At 45.7% G+C, this 18,103-nt stretch overlaps 1 protein-coding gene across 19 annotated transcripts in view; it reads right to left on the bottom strand.

Annotated features, from left to right (window-relative positions):
- The window catches only part of PPP6R3 (protein phosphatase 6 regulatory subunit 3), a 123,251-nt gene that overhangs the window by 33,751 nt on the left and 71,397 nt on the right, over nucleotides 1-18,103 (bottom strand). For all 19 annotated transcript variants that reach the window (XM_070457771.1, XM_070457772.1, XM_070457773.1 and 16 more), the window contains 6 exons: nucleotides 11,736-11,865; nucleotides 9,293-9,445; nucleotides 7,258-7,407; nucleotides 6,198-6,262; nucleotides 3,687-3,802; nucleotides 1,941-2,026 (listed from right to left, as the gene is read on the bottom strand). In XM_070457771.1, coding sequence (XP_070313872.1) covers nucleotides 1,941-2,026; nucleotides 3,687-3,802; nucleotides 6,198-6,262; nucleotides 7,258-7,407; nucleotides 9,293-9,445; nucleotides 11,736-11,865 — 700 coding nt within the window. The remainder of the gene's footprint in view (nucleotides 1-1,940; nucleotides 2,027-3,686; nucleotides 3,803-6,197; nucleotides 6,263-7,257; nucleotides 7,408-9,292; nucleotides 9,446-11,735; nucleotides 11,866-18,103) is intronic.

Below are 18,103 nucleotides of genomic sequence, written 5' to 3'. Positions count from 1 at the left end.
AGACTAAGTGGAGGTGGTCTGTTAGTCTTGGGTGTTTGAAACCAAAGCCGGAGGTCCTGAGAGAGCAACACAGAGTCCCAGAAACAAGATCACAGAGTGGGGCCAAGCAGACACAGGGCGTGAGCAATGTTGACAGGGCTCGTTACTGACCACTTCCGCTACATAAGGCGACCTCCCCTTCTTTTGTTTCACTGTGGATTATCTGCATAGACCACGTGTTATGGCAGAAAGTGCAACAGGCAAAGGAGAACCAGGCTTCAGTCGGCATGACAGGTAGAGCCCAGGGTAACTCTTCCTGCCACACAGGCGTAAATGTCCTTCTAGATGGAAATGTCTGTCTAAATGTACCTGACCCAAAGGAGCCACAGACAACATTACACACAGTCGCACACTAGATGACCGGCAGCACAGGGCAAAGCAGCTGAGTGTCACCTGACCTGCAATGTAGCCCTTCCTTACATACTGACAAGAGAAATGTACCTGAATTACCGAAGTTTTTTAAAATCCTGATAACAAGTTTAACTGACATTTTTTACTTCTTCCTTTGAAGTTAATCAAAGGGCAAATTTTAACAAATTTTCCCAAATAAGATTAGAATTAATACTCCTAACTATTTCTCTATAAATAAGAAATAAGTCAAAACTCCCTTTCAAGGAGATCACATTGCCTGCATTCTTAACAAGGACTCAATAAGAGGACCTCTAAATTAAGAGGTTCAGTTTAACAGCATGAGAACAACTTTACTCTGCAGTAACACCCTGATCATCCAGAATTTTAACCCATTTGACCGGGGGAAAAAAACAATCTACAGTGGGTAATACATTCATTAAAACCTACTTGACCCTTCTTTGATAGCACAGGAATGTCAAAGTGAATGTCACCTCCTCTGCTGGGCTGCAGCACCCTGAGACACAGGGGCCACTAAACCTGTTTTAATTACATGGCCCCACACAGCTCCCTTTCTACACTTACCGCTTCATAATTCTTTCAGCTTCTAGTACCTAATAATTCTCTCACTATATCCACCTAACAAGCCACCAATCTGTCAAGAGTCTGTTCAAAGACAACCAAAGCTGTGAGATGATCTACAGAGTGGGAGGCGACAGGCCCTTGGGGCCATGTGACACAGGGTGACCCGGGGACTGCTCTGTAGCACCCCTACCCCCCCCCACTTCTAAATTCTGTTCTGAGCAGATAAGGCTGCCAGGTACTTGCCTGCCTAATAATCGAGGGAGTTACTGTGTATTAGAAATTCAAGATTGCAGCTGATCAATTTCAAAAACAGAATGAAGTGTCAGACACATCTACTTCCGTATACAATCAAGATTACCACCTCAGTCATCAGGTGCCATGTGCCTGCAAAAGGAAACGCTTTTCCTTCTCTTCAAAACCAAACCAATACTCACCGTAAAACTTAACGTCTTAACGAAAACACAGACTACATTCCAAAGTCCAATATAATTTTTAGAAGTATTATCAATGCCATTGTTCCCTGGCTCAAAGTGCCAATCTGCTAAGGCTGGGGTTCCAAAGTCATCTGCAGAACTTCCCCCAGCTGGGAATGACTAATGTGGGTAAACTCAACTACGCAGAAGTAGAAACCAGTCACAGAAATAGCTCAGGTCTCTAACCACCCGGGATTATCCAGGCATAAGGCAACAGACCCAAGCGTGAGAGGACAGCTGGGGCTGTGCTGAGGAGCCCGGGGAGCCGGTGCCGAGGGAGGTGGACGCGGCGTGGCAGGAAGCGGGGTCAGGGGGCTGCGTGTCCCCAGCCAGAGCACTGCGGACGTAACCTCTTTCACTGGTAAGAAACACGAACGTACCCCTTGGTTTACCATCACCAGGACAAGTGGAAGAAAGCTGCCTCACGTCTTTCTGAATAAACGGGCAAAGCCCCAGAGCACCGAAATCACAGAAATGTAATCTTGTAGAACCTACTAGATCTACCGTGTTCCTCTTGTTAGTTTCTCCTAAGGAGCTCGTGCAGAACGTCTCCCATCGCTCCCTGACTTCGTCTGGAAGATCTTCAGAGGGGAGAAAAGGAAAAAAGCATGATCACTACAGTGACTGACACACAGACAAACAGGGAGCACGAGAGGGCGCCACCATGTGGTCATCAGAGGTGGGCAAGCCCTGCAGGCTGGGCGCCGGGCTCTGGGAGGCCCAGGGTTATCGAGGCGTGCTCAATCTGGACCCTGAGCACTTTCAGGAACCCCCCCCACCCCGCCCCCATGGTCTATGCTTGATGCTAAGAGCCCTAACCAGTTATCTGAATCTAAAAACTTTTTTAGGATCTTTTGGTAAAAACTTAACCTGGAAAATATTAATGTAAGTGTTTCCACGGAACTCCTTATAAAGGTGTGGGTAACAGCGGTCCTGCTCCATAGCCACGTGCGTTCAGGAAACACTGCACACACTGACTCCTGCACACTTTCTTGAGAAATTCTGAGGCATTTAGCCCATGACTGCCCCATGGAACCCAGTGTGGGTTCTCAAATTCCTCAAAGATAACGTTTTCTAAATACTTGTGTCATAGGACAACAAACGGATAATGTGCAATAGTGAAATCTATTCTCTACAGAAAATTTAAAGAAAAGGAGACACAAATAGTTTTATGAGAAAAAGAAACTACAGCTGCAATCTGGGAGCCCTCACTAGACTGAAGTTGTCATCTGACAACTCTGGCTTAAATACATGTGCATACACCCTCACACACACATCTGGGAAGCAACTACCATAAAACTAAGACTGCTCTAAAAGAACACACACACACATGACATGGCCATTTCACATGCACGGCCAAGAACATACAGTGTGATGACATGGCTAATCTCTCTCTCAAGAAGCAAAATTCCAGGTGGGCAAGCCCCAGTTCTCTCCATCACTGGGCCACAATCGTGCTTTTAGTGCACATTCAATAGGTAACAGCCTCCTGAACACAAACATTCTTAAGAGAGGCGGAGGAAAGACTGGGAACTGATGTTCAGCAAGCTAACAACTGAACAAATGCTGCACCACAGAGGTTAAGACATTTTGCCTTTGGAGTGAGTCACAGGACTAGTAATCCCACTGGAGCACACGGGGTTCTCAATGCTCTCATCCAGGAGGAGGTGGACTCAAGGCTGGGGAGCCAGTGTAAAAGGCATCCGTACAACTTTTTCAAGTAACCTTGGGCTGATTACATTCAAATGCTAGTACAGAGTCTTCTGGATATTGGCTAATAGCCCTTATTTTAGTAATAGAGGCAGAAAAAGATGCTGATAAGTATCTTAATATGCTAGTGAAAGGAACTCAAATCCACAGGCCATGTGGGGGCCTTCACGAAAAAAGAAAAAGCAAGGGTAACTAACTGTAGCTCACAAGGTCCACTGTCAGCCTACAAGTACTTCAAGCTAAAGGAGCGACCTGTGAGCCACGCCCTTAGAGAATGAAAGGGGGTGACTCCAGTTACCGGCCAAGCCTGCCGAAACTTAGTCAAAGGACTGCAGAACTAAGAACAGAGATACAGCAAAGAGGTATATTGTTCAAACACATTTTCAAGAGTCTCATTCAAATCTCCAGATATTGTGGACGTAGAAGGAAACTCCTCAGACAGCTTTTTAAAAAGCTAGGAATCCTTCCACTCCGCCCTTAAATTCTCCCTTCCATCCGACAGAAACGACGCTGCGACCCCGAGCCCGTTACCTTTGATGAGCCGCTGCACTGCGGCGCTGTTGGGGCCCTTCTCTGTGCTGTGCACGATGCAGTTGGCTATCCGCGTCAGGTGGCCCATGTAGCCGTGCCGTCGACCTCCCTCAGCCCTGCCAGGGGGCAAAGGACAACTGTTCAGACTCCTGACAGGGTGGGGTGATGAGGCAGCTGGGAACTACCGTGGAGTTAAGCAACCATTCTAAACTCCGAGCCACCAAGAACAAGAACAGACAGGAGAGGAGGCTGAGGAGTCTCTTCAGACTCGAGGGGGTAGTGAAATGTGGCAGAAACAGTCTACTCAAAAAACTGTACTGTAGCCTCACGAGACGGGACAGATTTTGTTCAACTATTCAAACCAACCATCTTCAGTCACATATTATCTTTAAAAACAAAAACCCAAACATTCACTGGTGCCTGATGATTCTGTGACTGTGACTTTCCTTTCTTTCTATAAGACTAAACAGACTGTAAAGAACTGAGGTGAGAATTCTACTGGTTGATTTTGCTAAGACACTATATTAAATTTCAATCATAAATCAAATACCAGAGAAAGTTATCTACTAATGGCATTTCTTGAGTTAAAATGTGAGCTGATTCAATCGAGGACTTGGCCAAGAGCAGAGCTAATCAACTTGCATTTTGGCCCATACACTGCTGGGGACACAGACATGCATGTTACTCCTCACCCCTTCCCTCACCAGAGTCTAATCTTCACAACTGACCCATCTTTACACTTAAGACTTCTCACATCACTGTGACCTCTCTACCTGAATATTTAAAAAGTGTCAATATTTTAACTTCTATGAAACAGAAGACTTTTGAATGCAGACAGGAGGGAACAAACTGAAACGATCTTTACTTAAAAGGAGACTCTTTCAGGAGCCACTTTAAAAAAGAAAAAAATCACATAATGTTTACAGGCCTGCCTCAAAAATAAAAGTATCTGCTACTAAGCTTAGAGGTTCCGGGGACACCTACAGGTCGGAAGGCACAGGGCGGACTTCAGCTGAGCTGCTAGGAGCCTCTCTTGTTGTTCAGTCGCTCAGTCATGTCCAGCTCTTTGTGACTTCTTTCAGTTTCACAATAAGATTCACAATAAGAACCTGAATGTTCATTTGGGCCAAATTCTTACAAACTCTGCTGTATTCCCTCAAACCTCCACAAGTAAAAACAAACACCCATCTCCAAGCTTTCTGGCCCAAGGCTCCCAATGTTCTTTACGCTTCCTGTTCAAGGAAACCTTAGGAAAGCTCTTTCAGGAGCCCCCAAGAAAGAAGAAATAATCTTAGCCAGGATTTCAGAGGTTGGAGCTCACGGGGAGCAGAGCATTGGTGAGACGAGGAGGCAGAGAAAGGGAGTCAAGGAAGGCGAAGATGGGCCAGAGACGTCAGTCTGGCCACAGAAGGGCTCTACTCAGAGGAGAGGGCCTGAGCCCCAGCCACACTCAACTACAAGCCATCTTTCTCCACACACAATTAAAGCAAAGCCCTATCGGTTTTTAGTAAGTGATTTTTAGAAGAAATGTATACCCCAAAATGTATGCTTCTATAAATCTGACTTAAAAGCAAACACAAGAATGCCCTGAGAGTGTTTCCCAAACACACCCCCCTGCTGCATAATCTATGGGAAGGCATAAAAGCTCCCTGGGCATTAGAGAGGAATGCTCACCCCAAACAACACTGCTATGGGAAACTCTGTGTAACAAAGCCACTCACAGGCAGCAACAAATACCTCAACTAATTGAGCCGATCAGCTAACGGAAATTTTCTAAAAAAGGAAATACTAGGCAATTTTACCCTCCTCTAGCTCCAGGCACAAAGTGACTCTAGGAGCTAATTATCATCACGGAGGACTTGCCTTTGTCATTCTCTTCCTTCTCCTTCCCATCATTCTCAGAAAAACCACCATTCACAAAGAAACAAGAAGTTCCAAAGGCAGCAACAGAGGAGGGGCGCACTCCCAACCCCTGGTTTCCCCTCAAGACAGGCAGAAAGACAGGGAGATCTAAAAGTAAGGTATTAGAAAAATACCTGTTAACAATCAAATGCTCTGGAAGTCCCAAGAGAGCCATTTGTGACTAACTGTAAAGTGGCCTACACCATGTAACTATATTCATTGTTCCCTGTCTAGAGAAAGAGTGCACATTTTCTTCCAATTAAAAATCAGGGCTTCTCTGGAGGCTCAGTGGTGAGGCGTCTGCCTGCCAACACAGGAGACACAGGTTTGCTCCCTGGTCCAGGGAGACCCCACGTGTCGCAGAGTGGCAACTGCTAAGCCTGTGATCTGGAGTCCAGGAGCCACAACTACTGAAACCTGAGTGCCTAGAGCCTGTGCTCTGGACAAGAAAAGCCACAGCTTTAAGAAGCCCATGTGCTGGAGCTGGGGGGAGGACCCAACATGCCACAACGAGTGCAAAAGAGCCTGAGCAGCAGCCAAAACCCAGCACAGCCAAATGTAAATAAGTAATAATCAAACTGAAGTCCTGTCAGAAAACAAAATACTTACTGTTTCTTCTCATTCATTTCCCAGGCATCAAGTATTCGTTCTATTAACTGACATTTTTGAAAGAGCTGAATAAAAAGGAATGTTTCAGGTTAAAATTGACATAAATGTCAAAGTGTCAAAATTTTAAAGTGAAACAGAACTCTAGTTAAACAGAAAAGTGATACACACCACTTTATACATACAACCCAGCAAGCTAAATACAGCTGTGAGTTATCGGCTAAATCACATGCAATGTGATCAAGTAACTGCTACCAGTGAGCAGCTGACCTAAAGCAAAGCCAGGTTTTATTCTGAAATGGAATCATGCCCCAGCAAAACTTTAGTTCACAATACCACAGCAATACTTGTACTCTTCAAATATGAGCAACACTTACTTCTACATGAACTAACATATTGCATTCTTATTAAAAACAGGGGTGGCTGGCCAAATCCCGCAGGCCAGTGACCAGAGCTGTGGGCTGCATTATCAGAATGTGCAAAGCCAGTCTCGTTCAAATGTCATTTGTCTTCCCCATCTACTTAGTCACTCCAGGCTAGCCTGGCCCATCTTCAAGGTTTGGGGGTAACACAGTATGAGCAAGAGAATGTCCACAGTCACAGAACTACAGAGCAAGAAGACTCCTGAAGACGGACTCAATAAAATCACCACCTCATATGTAACAAAAGACAACAGGTCCCCGAAAGAGGTGTGCTGACTCTGCAGAGACTCACCTCCCCCCACTTCCAGTCACAGATTCAGCACCAGAAACCAAAACTCAGGCAAGCCAAATACCTGTTCAAATGTTATTTAAATTTGTATTGCTTTTTAATTTCCGAAAGGTTTCTAATCTTCAAATCTATTGAGTTTACTGAAACTTTTTTAAAAAGTTCATCTAATGGTGAACTGCCTAGGATATGATTTATAGACTCACTAGTTAAAAGTACAATCAAATTAAGACAGTTAAATCCTTAAGATTCTGAAATCTCACCTCCCACCCTTAAACTTCAATTCACTTCATAACTTAAGTAGAAAACTACTATAACCAGGAGTGGCCGAAAAAAAGACACCAAGTAAACTTACATGTTTTAATAACAAGTTGTCACCAGTGGAATCTTGATCAGTAATTGTGCTATTTTCTGTGTTTTCAAAAGGACTCGCAAGAATCAGTGCAATACAAATTTCCACTTGTGTATGTAAAAAGTTGTTCCATGTGTATTTGAAGAACATGTCCTAAAAAAAAAAAGTAATGCTTTCTTTTACTGTCACCTCAATCTTTCAGTCACTATTTCAATACATTCACAGAATAATCAATTAATAAATGATGTGCTCCTGGTACAATAAAACAAATTAAAAGGAATACATTATTTTTAAAGGCAGTTTAAAATGCCTTCATAGACTAAATAACATTATATTTGCTCATTCAACATGTCGGAATTTGCAAGGAACCTAACAGAAACCAACAATAAATGCATAAAGACAATAATAAATTTCTCAGAGAAAATCTGTTTTCACAGTGACTAATACAGATATTAAGTTTAGTAAATTTCCAATGATTTTCAAAGAAATTTATGAGAATTTCATTTTGATTCAACAAACTATTCATTGATGACTCCTGAGCAGTGCCCAGTGCTAGCTGCAAAATAACGGTCTCTAACGTCAAGGTGCTCACACTTTAGAAAATAACCACTCAAGCACTCAGACTCATAGAGCTACCAGCAGATGGAGCAGAGCAAGGCGTATGGCTGGAGGTGACATGTGGGACTCCTAGGGAAGCAAGGGCTTTCCAGGTTACCTGGAAAAGGTAAAGGTAGAGGAAAAGAAGACAGCTCCTAAAAGCACAAAATGCACAACTGCAGAATGTTTTCAGGATATCTCTGAGTCTGGTTATCCAATCTCAAATGAAGAAGTAATGATTAATGATCCATTTAAAAGTTTTATCAAATTTAGCACTCAAAAGTGGCTCTAATATTAACAGTAGAATGAATTAACAATAGCAGTACACTTATTACTAGTAATTGATGACTTCAAGGAGACTCCCAAAGACAGGCGTGGGAAGTTACATTCCTGTCAGAGAGTGAGGCAGAGACTCTGTCCCCAGGGGGCAAGGGCTGTGCTGCGGAGAAAAGTGTAATCCTGTAACGTCTCCTCTTTCTCCGAAGTGGCCATGCTCTCCGTGCCCTTTACTGATGTGTCACTTAACACATCAGGCTGAAATACAACTAAAGTATCTCGGTGATGCTACAAAGCATAATGGTATGGCTGATAGAACACGCATGGGTGTGAATGTGGACGTGAATTCCAATCTTTGCTCCAGCACTTACTAGCCGTGGAATGTACCCCCTCTCTGGGCATGATCTGAAAAAAACAGTTTATACCCATGATCATACGAGAATATATATGAAGTGCCCACTTGATGCCTCCCATGTGAAGAGCAAACACCAGGCCTTCCTCTGAAAAACACGCCAGATCCCCCCGGGGCACAGTGTGACCACCCCGGGAACCATCCGTGCTGTGTGAGACAGGTCAGAGGAGGCAGGGGCCCCGGGCCAGGCCTGTGGCGTCTAAGCACGGGCCTCGGAGCCAGGGACCTCGGGGATTCGGGAAGTCCAGATAATTCCTGGGCTCTTCCTTTTCCCTTCCATTCCCTTCTGCTTCCACAGAAGCAGACTAAATGAAAAGACAGACTCAAAGACAGTGTTAATACCCTCTGCAGATCTCCCTCAGTGGAAAATAGACAAAAGTCTGTCCCCTGAAGAGAAGCATTATGAAGGGAAAAAGTGCTGCAGGCAGCAGCCATCTATGGCGCACACAATCCCCCAAAGAAACTGACTACAGTCACTCTGTCCTCCACGGGAGACTGAGCTTCGGGAGGGAAATGTCTGCGTCTAACTGTCCTGGCAATTCTCTATAACACAGACAGATCTTCATGCACAGCAACAATAAATCACTACCGAGAAATTAAAAGCATTCAAAACTGATGATAACCTCAAGGGGAAGACTGCACTCAGACCAAGAAGTCACTGACACATCCTGTGAGTTTATGAGATTCTACAATCAGTGATCTTACTTACAAAAGCTCAAAGGCAAATGAAGACATCTTTCGGGGACATCTTACCAGTATGACCCCAATGCTATTCAGCTCCATGAGGTCCCCGTTGATGCTGCTGGTATTTGTCTGGAGGAGGCTGGATACCAACCTAACCACACTCAGCCGGGTGTTCCCCACGGGGGGGTCCAGCACGCCCCACGTAGTCTTCATCACACTTTTCTGAGAAAGAAAAAGCTTTCTGATTAGATTCAGTTCAGGACTCCCCCAGCAGTCCAGTGCTGAAGAACCCACCTGCCAACACAGGGGAACAGGTTTGACCCCTGGTCCAAGAAGGTCACACATGTCACGGGGCAACTGAGCCCAGGCGCCCTGGAGTCCATGCCCCGCCAACAAGAAAAGCCATCTCAGGGAGAAGTGCTTGCGCTGCAACCAGACGGCAGCCCCTGCTCGCCACAGCGAGAGCTGCAGGCAGCAACGGAGAGCCAGCACAACCACAAACAGATAAATAACTTAAAAACCAGCTCAACAAACAAATGGTGCAGGAGTATGTACTAAGACACAACACTAAATTAAGCCGGCGAACAAGTTGGCCTAAATTCTACACCTGCAGGGAAATCCAAAACTCCTACTGATATCTTTAAGATATGATGAAATAAATATAAGAGAAAAAAATAGGTAATTTCCCTAGACTACGTATTTTGTAAGAAATCAAGTATCCCCCTGCCTTCAACATTCTAGAAAGCAGAAAGTTCGGCAAGTTCATGAAGAAAAAGTGCAATATTCCAAACCTGACCAGAAACCTGAGAAACTAAGAAAAGTGACAAGTGGCTTTGGACACAGTCCTCAATCTTTGCCAAATCTGGGATAGAATGCAAACTCAGTAGCTGCCTCTGGGTCACAACCTAGAAACAGGATCAACCTCAAACCCGCTTTCATTCATAAAAGGGAGTTTGTATTCTTTGAAATCACAGAAGATAGACCCAGAACATTTCAGAACTTCAGAAGTTAGAAATTTGGCAGGAGACCCACAACAAGGTGAAGAGGGTATCCTTCTCCATGTCCCCGTCCAACAGGGCTTCCCGGCCCCACTGCCTGCTCCCCCCAGGTTCCGGGGAAAGGGGAGCCTCCCTTCACTCCCTGCGCACAGCGCTAATGGACATGGATCTACTCACACCGCACTGTGCAGTAAAGCCTGAACTCACTGCCCCCAGCAGGCAAAGAGAAGTCCACACAAAACACTGTCTTACTTTGGAATCAGGCCCGAGAAGAGTGCCAGATGAGAATCCACATGGGATGCTGCCTTTCCTGTCCACTGAGAAAGGAGACATGACACCTCAGACTTGGGTCAGGGGTACCCGACCACACCCCCTCTTCTCTCAGGTCCTCCTCCTCCTCCGGCTTTCACTTCTTTTCTCCTGAACAACCCTGCAAGATTCTTCTCTGACTCTCCTGCCCTTCTCCCCAGGCCTGGCATGAAGGACTCCACTGGCCAACATCAGTAGGCACACTTTCCACGGTGGGCCCTGAGCACTCTGGCCTGTACCCCAGACCACTGCCTGCTCGCTGCTCACATAGGAGACAATCTAGAAGCTGAACCAGACTCCAAGCACAATGGACATAAATTATTCTCTGCGCCCCCTCCACAAACTGGAAACACCTAAAGCAGAAGGGAGACACTACTATACTCTATCCCCAGGAACTCACTCAGCAGAGGCCACAGAGACGCACTGTGTACAGCCCGGCGTGCCGGATGCAATGACGCACACAGAAGGAAAAACCAAAGTGTAAGAGCCGGTGTGGGCGGCCGAACTCTCAAGGAACTGCCTTCCACCCCAGAGACACCACAAGGAAGAGCCTCGTCCCCTAACCTCAGCCTGCAGCAATCCAAGGGGCAGCCGTCACGAAGGACACCACTATGGACCGTGGACACCCTGCTTTTGTAGGTCTTCACTGTCTGCATTCTCAGTGGCTGTCTGAGTAAACAGTCCTTTCTGGATTAGCACACGGATGCCCCTGACAGAAAAACTAACACTCCAAGTCACAATCAACCCACCACTTCTTAAATGACAATCTGTCCATCAGGCAGTTACCTTACTCCAACTCTGAGTAAGAAAACTCAACTTCCAAGATCAGATTCTTGAAGATTAACATGTACCTCAAAGATGCGCAAGTAACACGCTATGAGAAGAAAACTATTTTACTTGCATGTAAATACACAGAATTTATAGAGGAAGAAAAAAAGAACAAAAAGCTGAGTTTTCTAAGCAGGTGAGTATCTTACTTACTTAAGTCTATTCCATTCATCAATTTTGACACTATATACAGATAAAAGTCAATTTAAAAACTAGTTCAAAAGCAATGAAAAAAATGGCACTTTTTTTTTAAAAAACAATGGCACTTTTAACATACTTTGCACAGCTGGTTCTTTAACTCAGAAGGTTCATGTACCTTCTAACAGCTGAAATCAAACTATGGAGCTGTTCAATGCTGCTTCAGAGAGCTGCCTTACCTTGGGGGGCTCAAGCAGGAGTTCGTGAAAAGATCCAAGTCTTCCTCGAATGGCTTCTAGAACACTCTTGTTGACTGAACAAGCTGAATGACTCATGCCTGGTGGGCAGATCTCTATATGGCCTTCAAATCTTGAAACAAAGCAAGTTAACTTTATTTATTATTTCAAACAAACCATTCAAGGTGCTCGGTAACAGCGAATGGTGGTGGTTGAGTCACTAGGTCATGTCTGACTCTTGCGACCTCATGGACAACAGGTTCCTCCATCTGTGGGATTTTCCAAGCAAGAGTACTGGAGTGGGTTATCATTTCCTCCTCCAGAGGATTTTCCTGATCCAGGGATAGAATCAGTGTCCCCCACATTGGCAGGCTGGTTCTTTACCAACTGAGCCACCAGGGAAACCCGGATCAGAATATAGGGATATTCAAAACAGCTCTGGAATATATGTATTATACTAAAATTTCTGATAGGACAGAAAGAGGGTGTAATAAAACCTTGATAGGGATCAGCTGACATGACCAGAAATCCAACAACATATGCTGTCAGGGGAGAAATTATATACCATTTCTTCCCATTTTCTCCTGAACCTACTGTACTAATACCACGTCTCTAACCAGAAAATGTGGAAAGCAATGAGAGATCCCTGAATTAGAGCACATACCATCCTTGCCTACCACTGGATGACTGCTAATAATAAACAGGCCTGGGATTTCCCTGGTGCTTCAGTGGTTAAGAACTGGCCTGCCAATGCAGGGGACACAGGTTTGATCCCTGGTCCAGGGATCCCACATGCTGCAGGGCAACTAAGCTCATGCACCACAACTACGAAACCGGGCACCCTAGAGCCTGTCTCCCGTGTCACACACAGCAATGAAGACCCAGAGCAGCCGAAATAAATAGGCCGGTATTTGTTCTATGGATTCTCTTACCTAACCCAGCAACACTGCTTCTTCTTTAAAAGGCTTACGTTAACGTTCTGTATAAAGCTCCACCTATAGTCATTATAAGTAGCTTGGAGCTCCCCTGGTGGCTCAGACAGGAAAGCGTCTGCCGACAACTCAGGAGACCAGGGTTCAATCCCTGGGTCAGGAAGATCCCCTGGAGAAGAAAACGGCAACCCACTCCAGTATTCTCACCTGAAAAATCCCATGGATGGAGGAGCCTGGTAGACTACAGTCCATGGGGTTGCAAAGAGTCGGACACGACTGAGTCACTTCACTTTCTTTCACTTATAGTCATTATAAACCACTTCTCTCAGGAAAACAGTTACGAAATTGCTTTCATACAATCAGTGTAAGGAAGCACAGGGTTTCTCAAAGTTGGGGGACAGGAGGGAGGGGTATAAAAATGTGGGTGTACAATTCAGATTAAAAGATAAACCTGGGAGTGGTGTGTCAGTGCAAACTTGCTCCTAACAACACAGCTGCTGGAGCAAGGAGGCCTGCGCCGTATCCTGGCCCTTTGCTCACCAGCCATGTGTCTTGATGCGGAAAGAAGAGCCCACCCAGGACTGCCTGGGACCACGCTAACACAGAGGGTCAGGAGCAGAGCCTGGGACAACTAGCACCTAGAGAGGGACTGTCACAACAGGTATCCGAAAACATTTCACACGTGCAAGTGATTTCCAAGAGCCTCACATAACAGCATTCAGAAATCCAATTACAGAAAGGGCGAGTGGGCAGGGGAAAGGACTTCTGCTCTGATTATAGTGCTTTTTACTGTGTAGGGGTTTTAATAATTTATGTGTCCAAATATAGCATTCTTCACTACAGTTTCTGTCCAGGAAGCCATACTTTAAAACTTCTTTACAATGTCATAATCCTATGAGCTTCTGCATACTTTTCCTCTAGTAGTTTTCATTTAATTTATCTGGAATTTATTTTTATGCAAAACAGGCATAGACACTGGATTTCTTCCCCAAGGGGCGAGTCGCTTTCTAAGCCACATTTACGATCTGCTTTTTTCCACTCATGTGAAAATACCATACAAAAACTTATACTCAAAATCTTTACTCATTCACATAAGTTTCATTTGTTCATATGATAAATATTGGTGGTGGTGCAGAGGTGAAGTTGTATCTGACTCTTGCAACTCCATGGTCTGTAGCCTGGCAGGCTCCTCTGTCCATGGGATTTTCCAGGCAAGTATACTAGAGTAGGTTGCCATTCCCTTCTCCAGGGGATCTTCCCAACCCAGGGATTGAACCCCAGTCTCCTGCATTGCTGGCAGATTCTTTACCGACTAAGCTGTTCAACTAATAAACAGTGAGCATAAACTTATCTACCTGCCTTGACTGAGGTACAACAGTCAATATCCACGGTGTTTCTCACATTTTAGTTCTTTCAAACGTATGTAAAAATCCGCCAAATCGAAAACAAAACTCACACTGACACTCCAAGCAGAGGCACGTTAAATGTGGAACTTAGACCTGGAAAGGCACAGGCAGCGGCGGCTGCTGGGGGCATGGGAGCAGTCAGTGTCCCTTCTCTGCTGAACAGCGACCTAGTGTCCCGACACACCACAGCTTCCTCACCACTCACCAGGTAAAGACACTCTGCCTTCGCAGTTTTGGGTGATTACCAGTAAAGCGCACAAACACTCACTTGTAAGTTTCTGTGATACAATTTTCACTTCTCATGGGTAAATATCTAAGAGTACTGGATAACAAAGATCTGTTATTTAAGAACTGCCAGGCGCTTTAGAAGGTGGCCACACGACTTTCCATCCCAGGCAGATCGTGTGAGGCTTCACTGTCACCAGCACTGTTTGTTTATGCTCATCTGGTTCAGATACGCTCAGTGGGCTGAATGTATCTACCTCCTAGTCCCCATCTGGATGCCTAGGTTTTCTTCCTGCCTCCGACCGACGGCATGAAGCTGAGAAGAACTGGTGAGGGGGATGTTCTCACCATGGCCCCTGATTTTAGGGGCTACGATTTCAGCCTCTACCATTAAGAATGACGGCGCTCAAGGGTCTTTCTGTTTCTCAGTTTCCAAGTTCCTTTGTATTTCTTATTTGCAGATGTTTTATCACAAAAGATTTAATGAAATGGTCACACGGTTTTACTTCTTTAGTTTGTTGATACGAATTACACTGATTTTTATAAGAACTATTTTTATACAGTGGTTTTAAGTTCACAGCAGAATGGAGGAGAAGGTACAGACTGGCCATATGCCCCCTGCCCTCACAAATGCACAGCCTCCCCCACTACCAACATCCTCTACCAGAGCATTTATTACAGCCCGCGAACCTACACGGACACATCATCATCACCCCGAGCCCAGAGCACTCCGCAGAGCCCACTAGATGGTGTACGTTTTATGCGTCTGGACAAACAATGACACGTTTGGGGCACGAAAATATCACACAGAGGGTTTTCACGGCCCTAAAGGTCCTGGGCTCCACCTATTCACTTCGCCCCCACCGCCACCCTCTGGTCATCAGTGACCTTTTTACCGTCTCCACAGTAAAATGAGACATTTTCCAGAAGGTTATGTAGCCTTTTCAGATTGACTTTTCCCCCTTCTTTTTCACTTGCATTCAAGGTTCCTCCATGTCTTTTCATGGCTGGAGGGCACCTTTTTAGGGCTGGATAATATTCCACTGTATGGATAAACTACAGTTTGTTTATCCACTCACTCACTGAAGACATCTTAGCTGCTTCCAAGTTGTGGCAAGGGTGGATAAAGCTGCTAAACAACCACGTGTAGGTTTTTGTGTGAATATACGTTTTCATCTCCTTTGGGTAAATACCAAGGAACATAACTGCTGGGACTCTATGTTGAGAGCGTGTTTGGTTCTGTAAGAAAGTGCTGGACTGCCTTTCAAAGTGGCTGCAGCATTCTGTGTTTCCACCAGCAAGGAAGAAGGGCTCCCGCTGTTCTGCGGTCCTGCCAGTCAGGTCCAGTGAATTGCTAGCACTGTGCTTCTTACTGATTTCTGTCTAAATGTTATGTCTGTTTCTGAGAACAGTTTAGACTTTCAGACAAACTGCAAAAGTACTAGAGCCCCCATATGACCTATACTCAATCCCCCCATCATTATCTTACATTTATCAAAATTAATTCACCAATACACGTAAAATCCACACTTCATTCAGATTTCCGTGTTTTTACCTCAAGTTGTGCCTCTGTCTGGAGTCCATGCAGGACACCTCACTATGTTTACTGTCAAATGTGCTCTGTCCTTCGCCTGCTCTTGGCTCTGAAAGTTCCTCGAACTTCCCTGGCCAGGCACTCTGCAGAGGGTCCCTCAGCCGGGACCTTGTCTTGGACTTCTCTCACGATTGTGGGTTGTTGAGAGGAAGACCACACAAGTAAAATGTCATTTTCATGACACACCATCAACACAACTTAACACTGGCTGTTGACTTTGAGTGTCCGGCTGAGGAAGTGTTGGTTCTAGCTGTCCTTCCACACTGTACTTTCTAGAAGGAAGTCATGAGGTGCCAGCTACAAGTAAAGAGTGGAGAGTTTTACTCTTCCTCCTAGAGATGGAATTATGAACTACTCGGAATTCTGCCACACTGGAGAGTTGTCTCTTCTTCCCCATTTACTTGTTCAATCATTTATCTGTATCAGGATGGATCCATGGTAAAGTTATTTTATAGCTACCTTGTGCTGTAACACAATACAATGCCTTGCTTTACTGGGCAAGTACTGGCAGCCCCAGCTTTGGCCAGCGGGAGCCCTTTCAGTTGCCTCCTGTGTCCTGCTCACACACCCTTATTGTGGGTTTTTTCCTTTCTCTTTTTTTTTGGTCATCCTGCACATGGGTTCCTGGTTCCCTGACCAGGGATCAAACCTGCGCCCCCTGTATTGGAAGCACAGAGTCTTAACCGTTGCACCTCCAGGAAGTCCCTGTGGGTCTTCCTTATTGTTGAGCACATCCTCAGTCTCTACGCTGCACGATGCTCCACTCATCTCATGCATGTCTGACCCCAGTGGTAGAACCAGCCGTTTCTCCAGAGCCCTGACTCCTTGACTGGAGGGTGGGGTTAAAAACCAAGACCCCGGCACATGGTACACTTGTTTCTGGCAGGACATCACGGCTTCTGGACCTCACAAAGCAACTGTCTCCTGGCTCCAACTTTTCATATTTCATTGTAGGTAACTTCTAATGTCCTACACTGATTCTTTCCTCAACTATGTCGAAGTTCACAAATGAGCCCAAAGATATTTTTCACTTCTAGCATTTCCAGATGATCTTCCATAGCTCTGCTAAAATTCTCCATCTGTTCACATAGTGCTGCTCACTCTTCCCACAGTCTTTAACATATCAATCACAGTTTTTTTTTTTCCCTAATTCCCTACCAGAGAGTCCCAACACTTTTGATTCTAGTTCTATTGACTGCTTTTTCTCTTAAGAGCTTGTCGGCTTCTTTTTATCTGGCTCCTTCTTATCTGGCTTCTTCATCTCGAAATTTTTTGGTTGAAACGTGGACATGCTGTGTAAGACAACAGAAACTTATATAACTAGTACTTGTCTGCAGCAGACACACCTCTTTCCCCCTAAGTCTTTAGTGTAAAGTTTGGGGATCAATTTACAGTCAGCAGCGGAGCTCAGTTCGGGCTGTGGCTGTGACTGTTTCTTCTCAGTGCACCAAGACGTCAAACTGGTCTCAAGTTACTCTGTATTTATAGTTACGGCTGGACCGCCAGGTCTTTCTCAGTGTCTGCTCTGCCCTCAGCTGAAGTTCCTCCTTCAAGCTCACTCCCATGCTGACGGTCTCCCAGGGCCACGCCGCAGCCTCCCCTCCATCAGCACCCGGCTATACCCACTCCACGCATGGTGGCCTGGGGTGGGGGAGGCATGGGAGGAACGGCTCTGTTGTTCTGGCTCAGCCTCAGGCACCAGAAATGCCCCTGGGCCTCAGGGATGGGCCGGATCACCAAGACTTCAGGGACAGGGGCTCTCTAACAGCCTGGGTCCTGGCTGTGTCCCTGCTTGTCCTGTGGGATAGAGGGTCTTCCCTGGTCCCTCCACCCACTGCCAATGGCCCCATGCATGCTAAGTCGCTCAGTCCTGCCCGACTCTTTGTGACCCCATGGACTGTAGCCCGCCAAGCTCCTCTGTCCATGGGATTCTCCAGGCAAGAATACTGGAGTGGCTGTGCATGCCCTCCTCCAGGGGATCTTCCCCACCCAGGGATCAAACCCACATTTCGTATGTCTTCTGCAGAGGCAAGCAGGCTCTTTACCACTAGTGCCACCTGGAAACCCCAACCTGTGTCTTTAGGGTTACAGGGTTTGCTGCCCTTTCCCCAGTGGCTTAACAGCCGGCAGCCAGTATGTCCTGAGCAGGGCTAGCAAGTGAATGCAAAGTCCTGTGTCCACAGTTCTCAAGCACCCTTGCTCTCCCTGCACCTG

The sequence above is a fragment of the Odocoileus virginianus genome, chromosome 28 (genome assembly GCF_023699985.2).
Source record: "Odocoileus virginianus isolate 20LAN1187 ecotype Illinois chromosome 28, Ovbor_1.2, whole genome shotgun sequence".
NCBI classification, from domain to species: domain Eukaryota; kingdom Metazoa; phylum Chordata; class Mammalia; order Artiodactyla; family Cervidae; genus Odocoileus; species Odocoileus virginianus.
The sequence above is the reverse complement of the archived record's forward strand: the minus strand, read 5'-3'. Positions and strand labels throughout refer to the sequence as shown.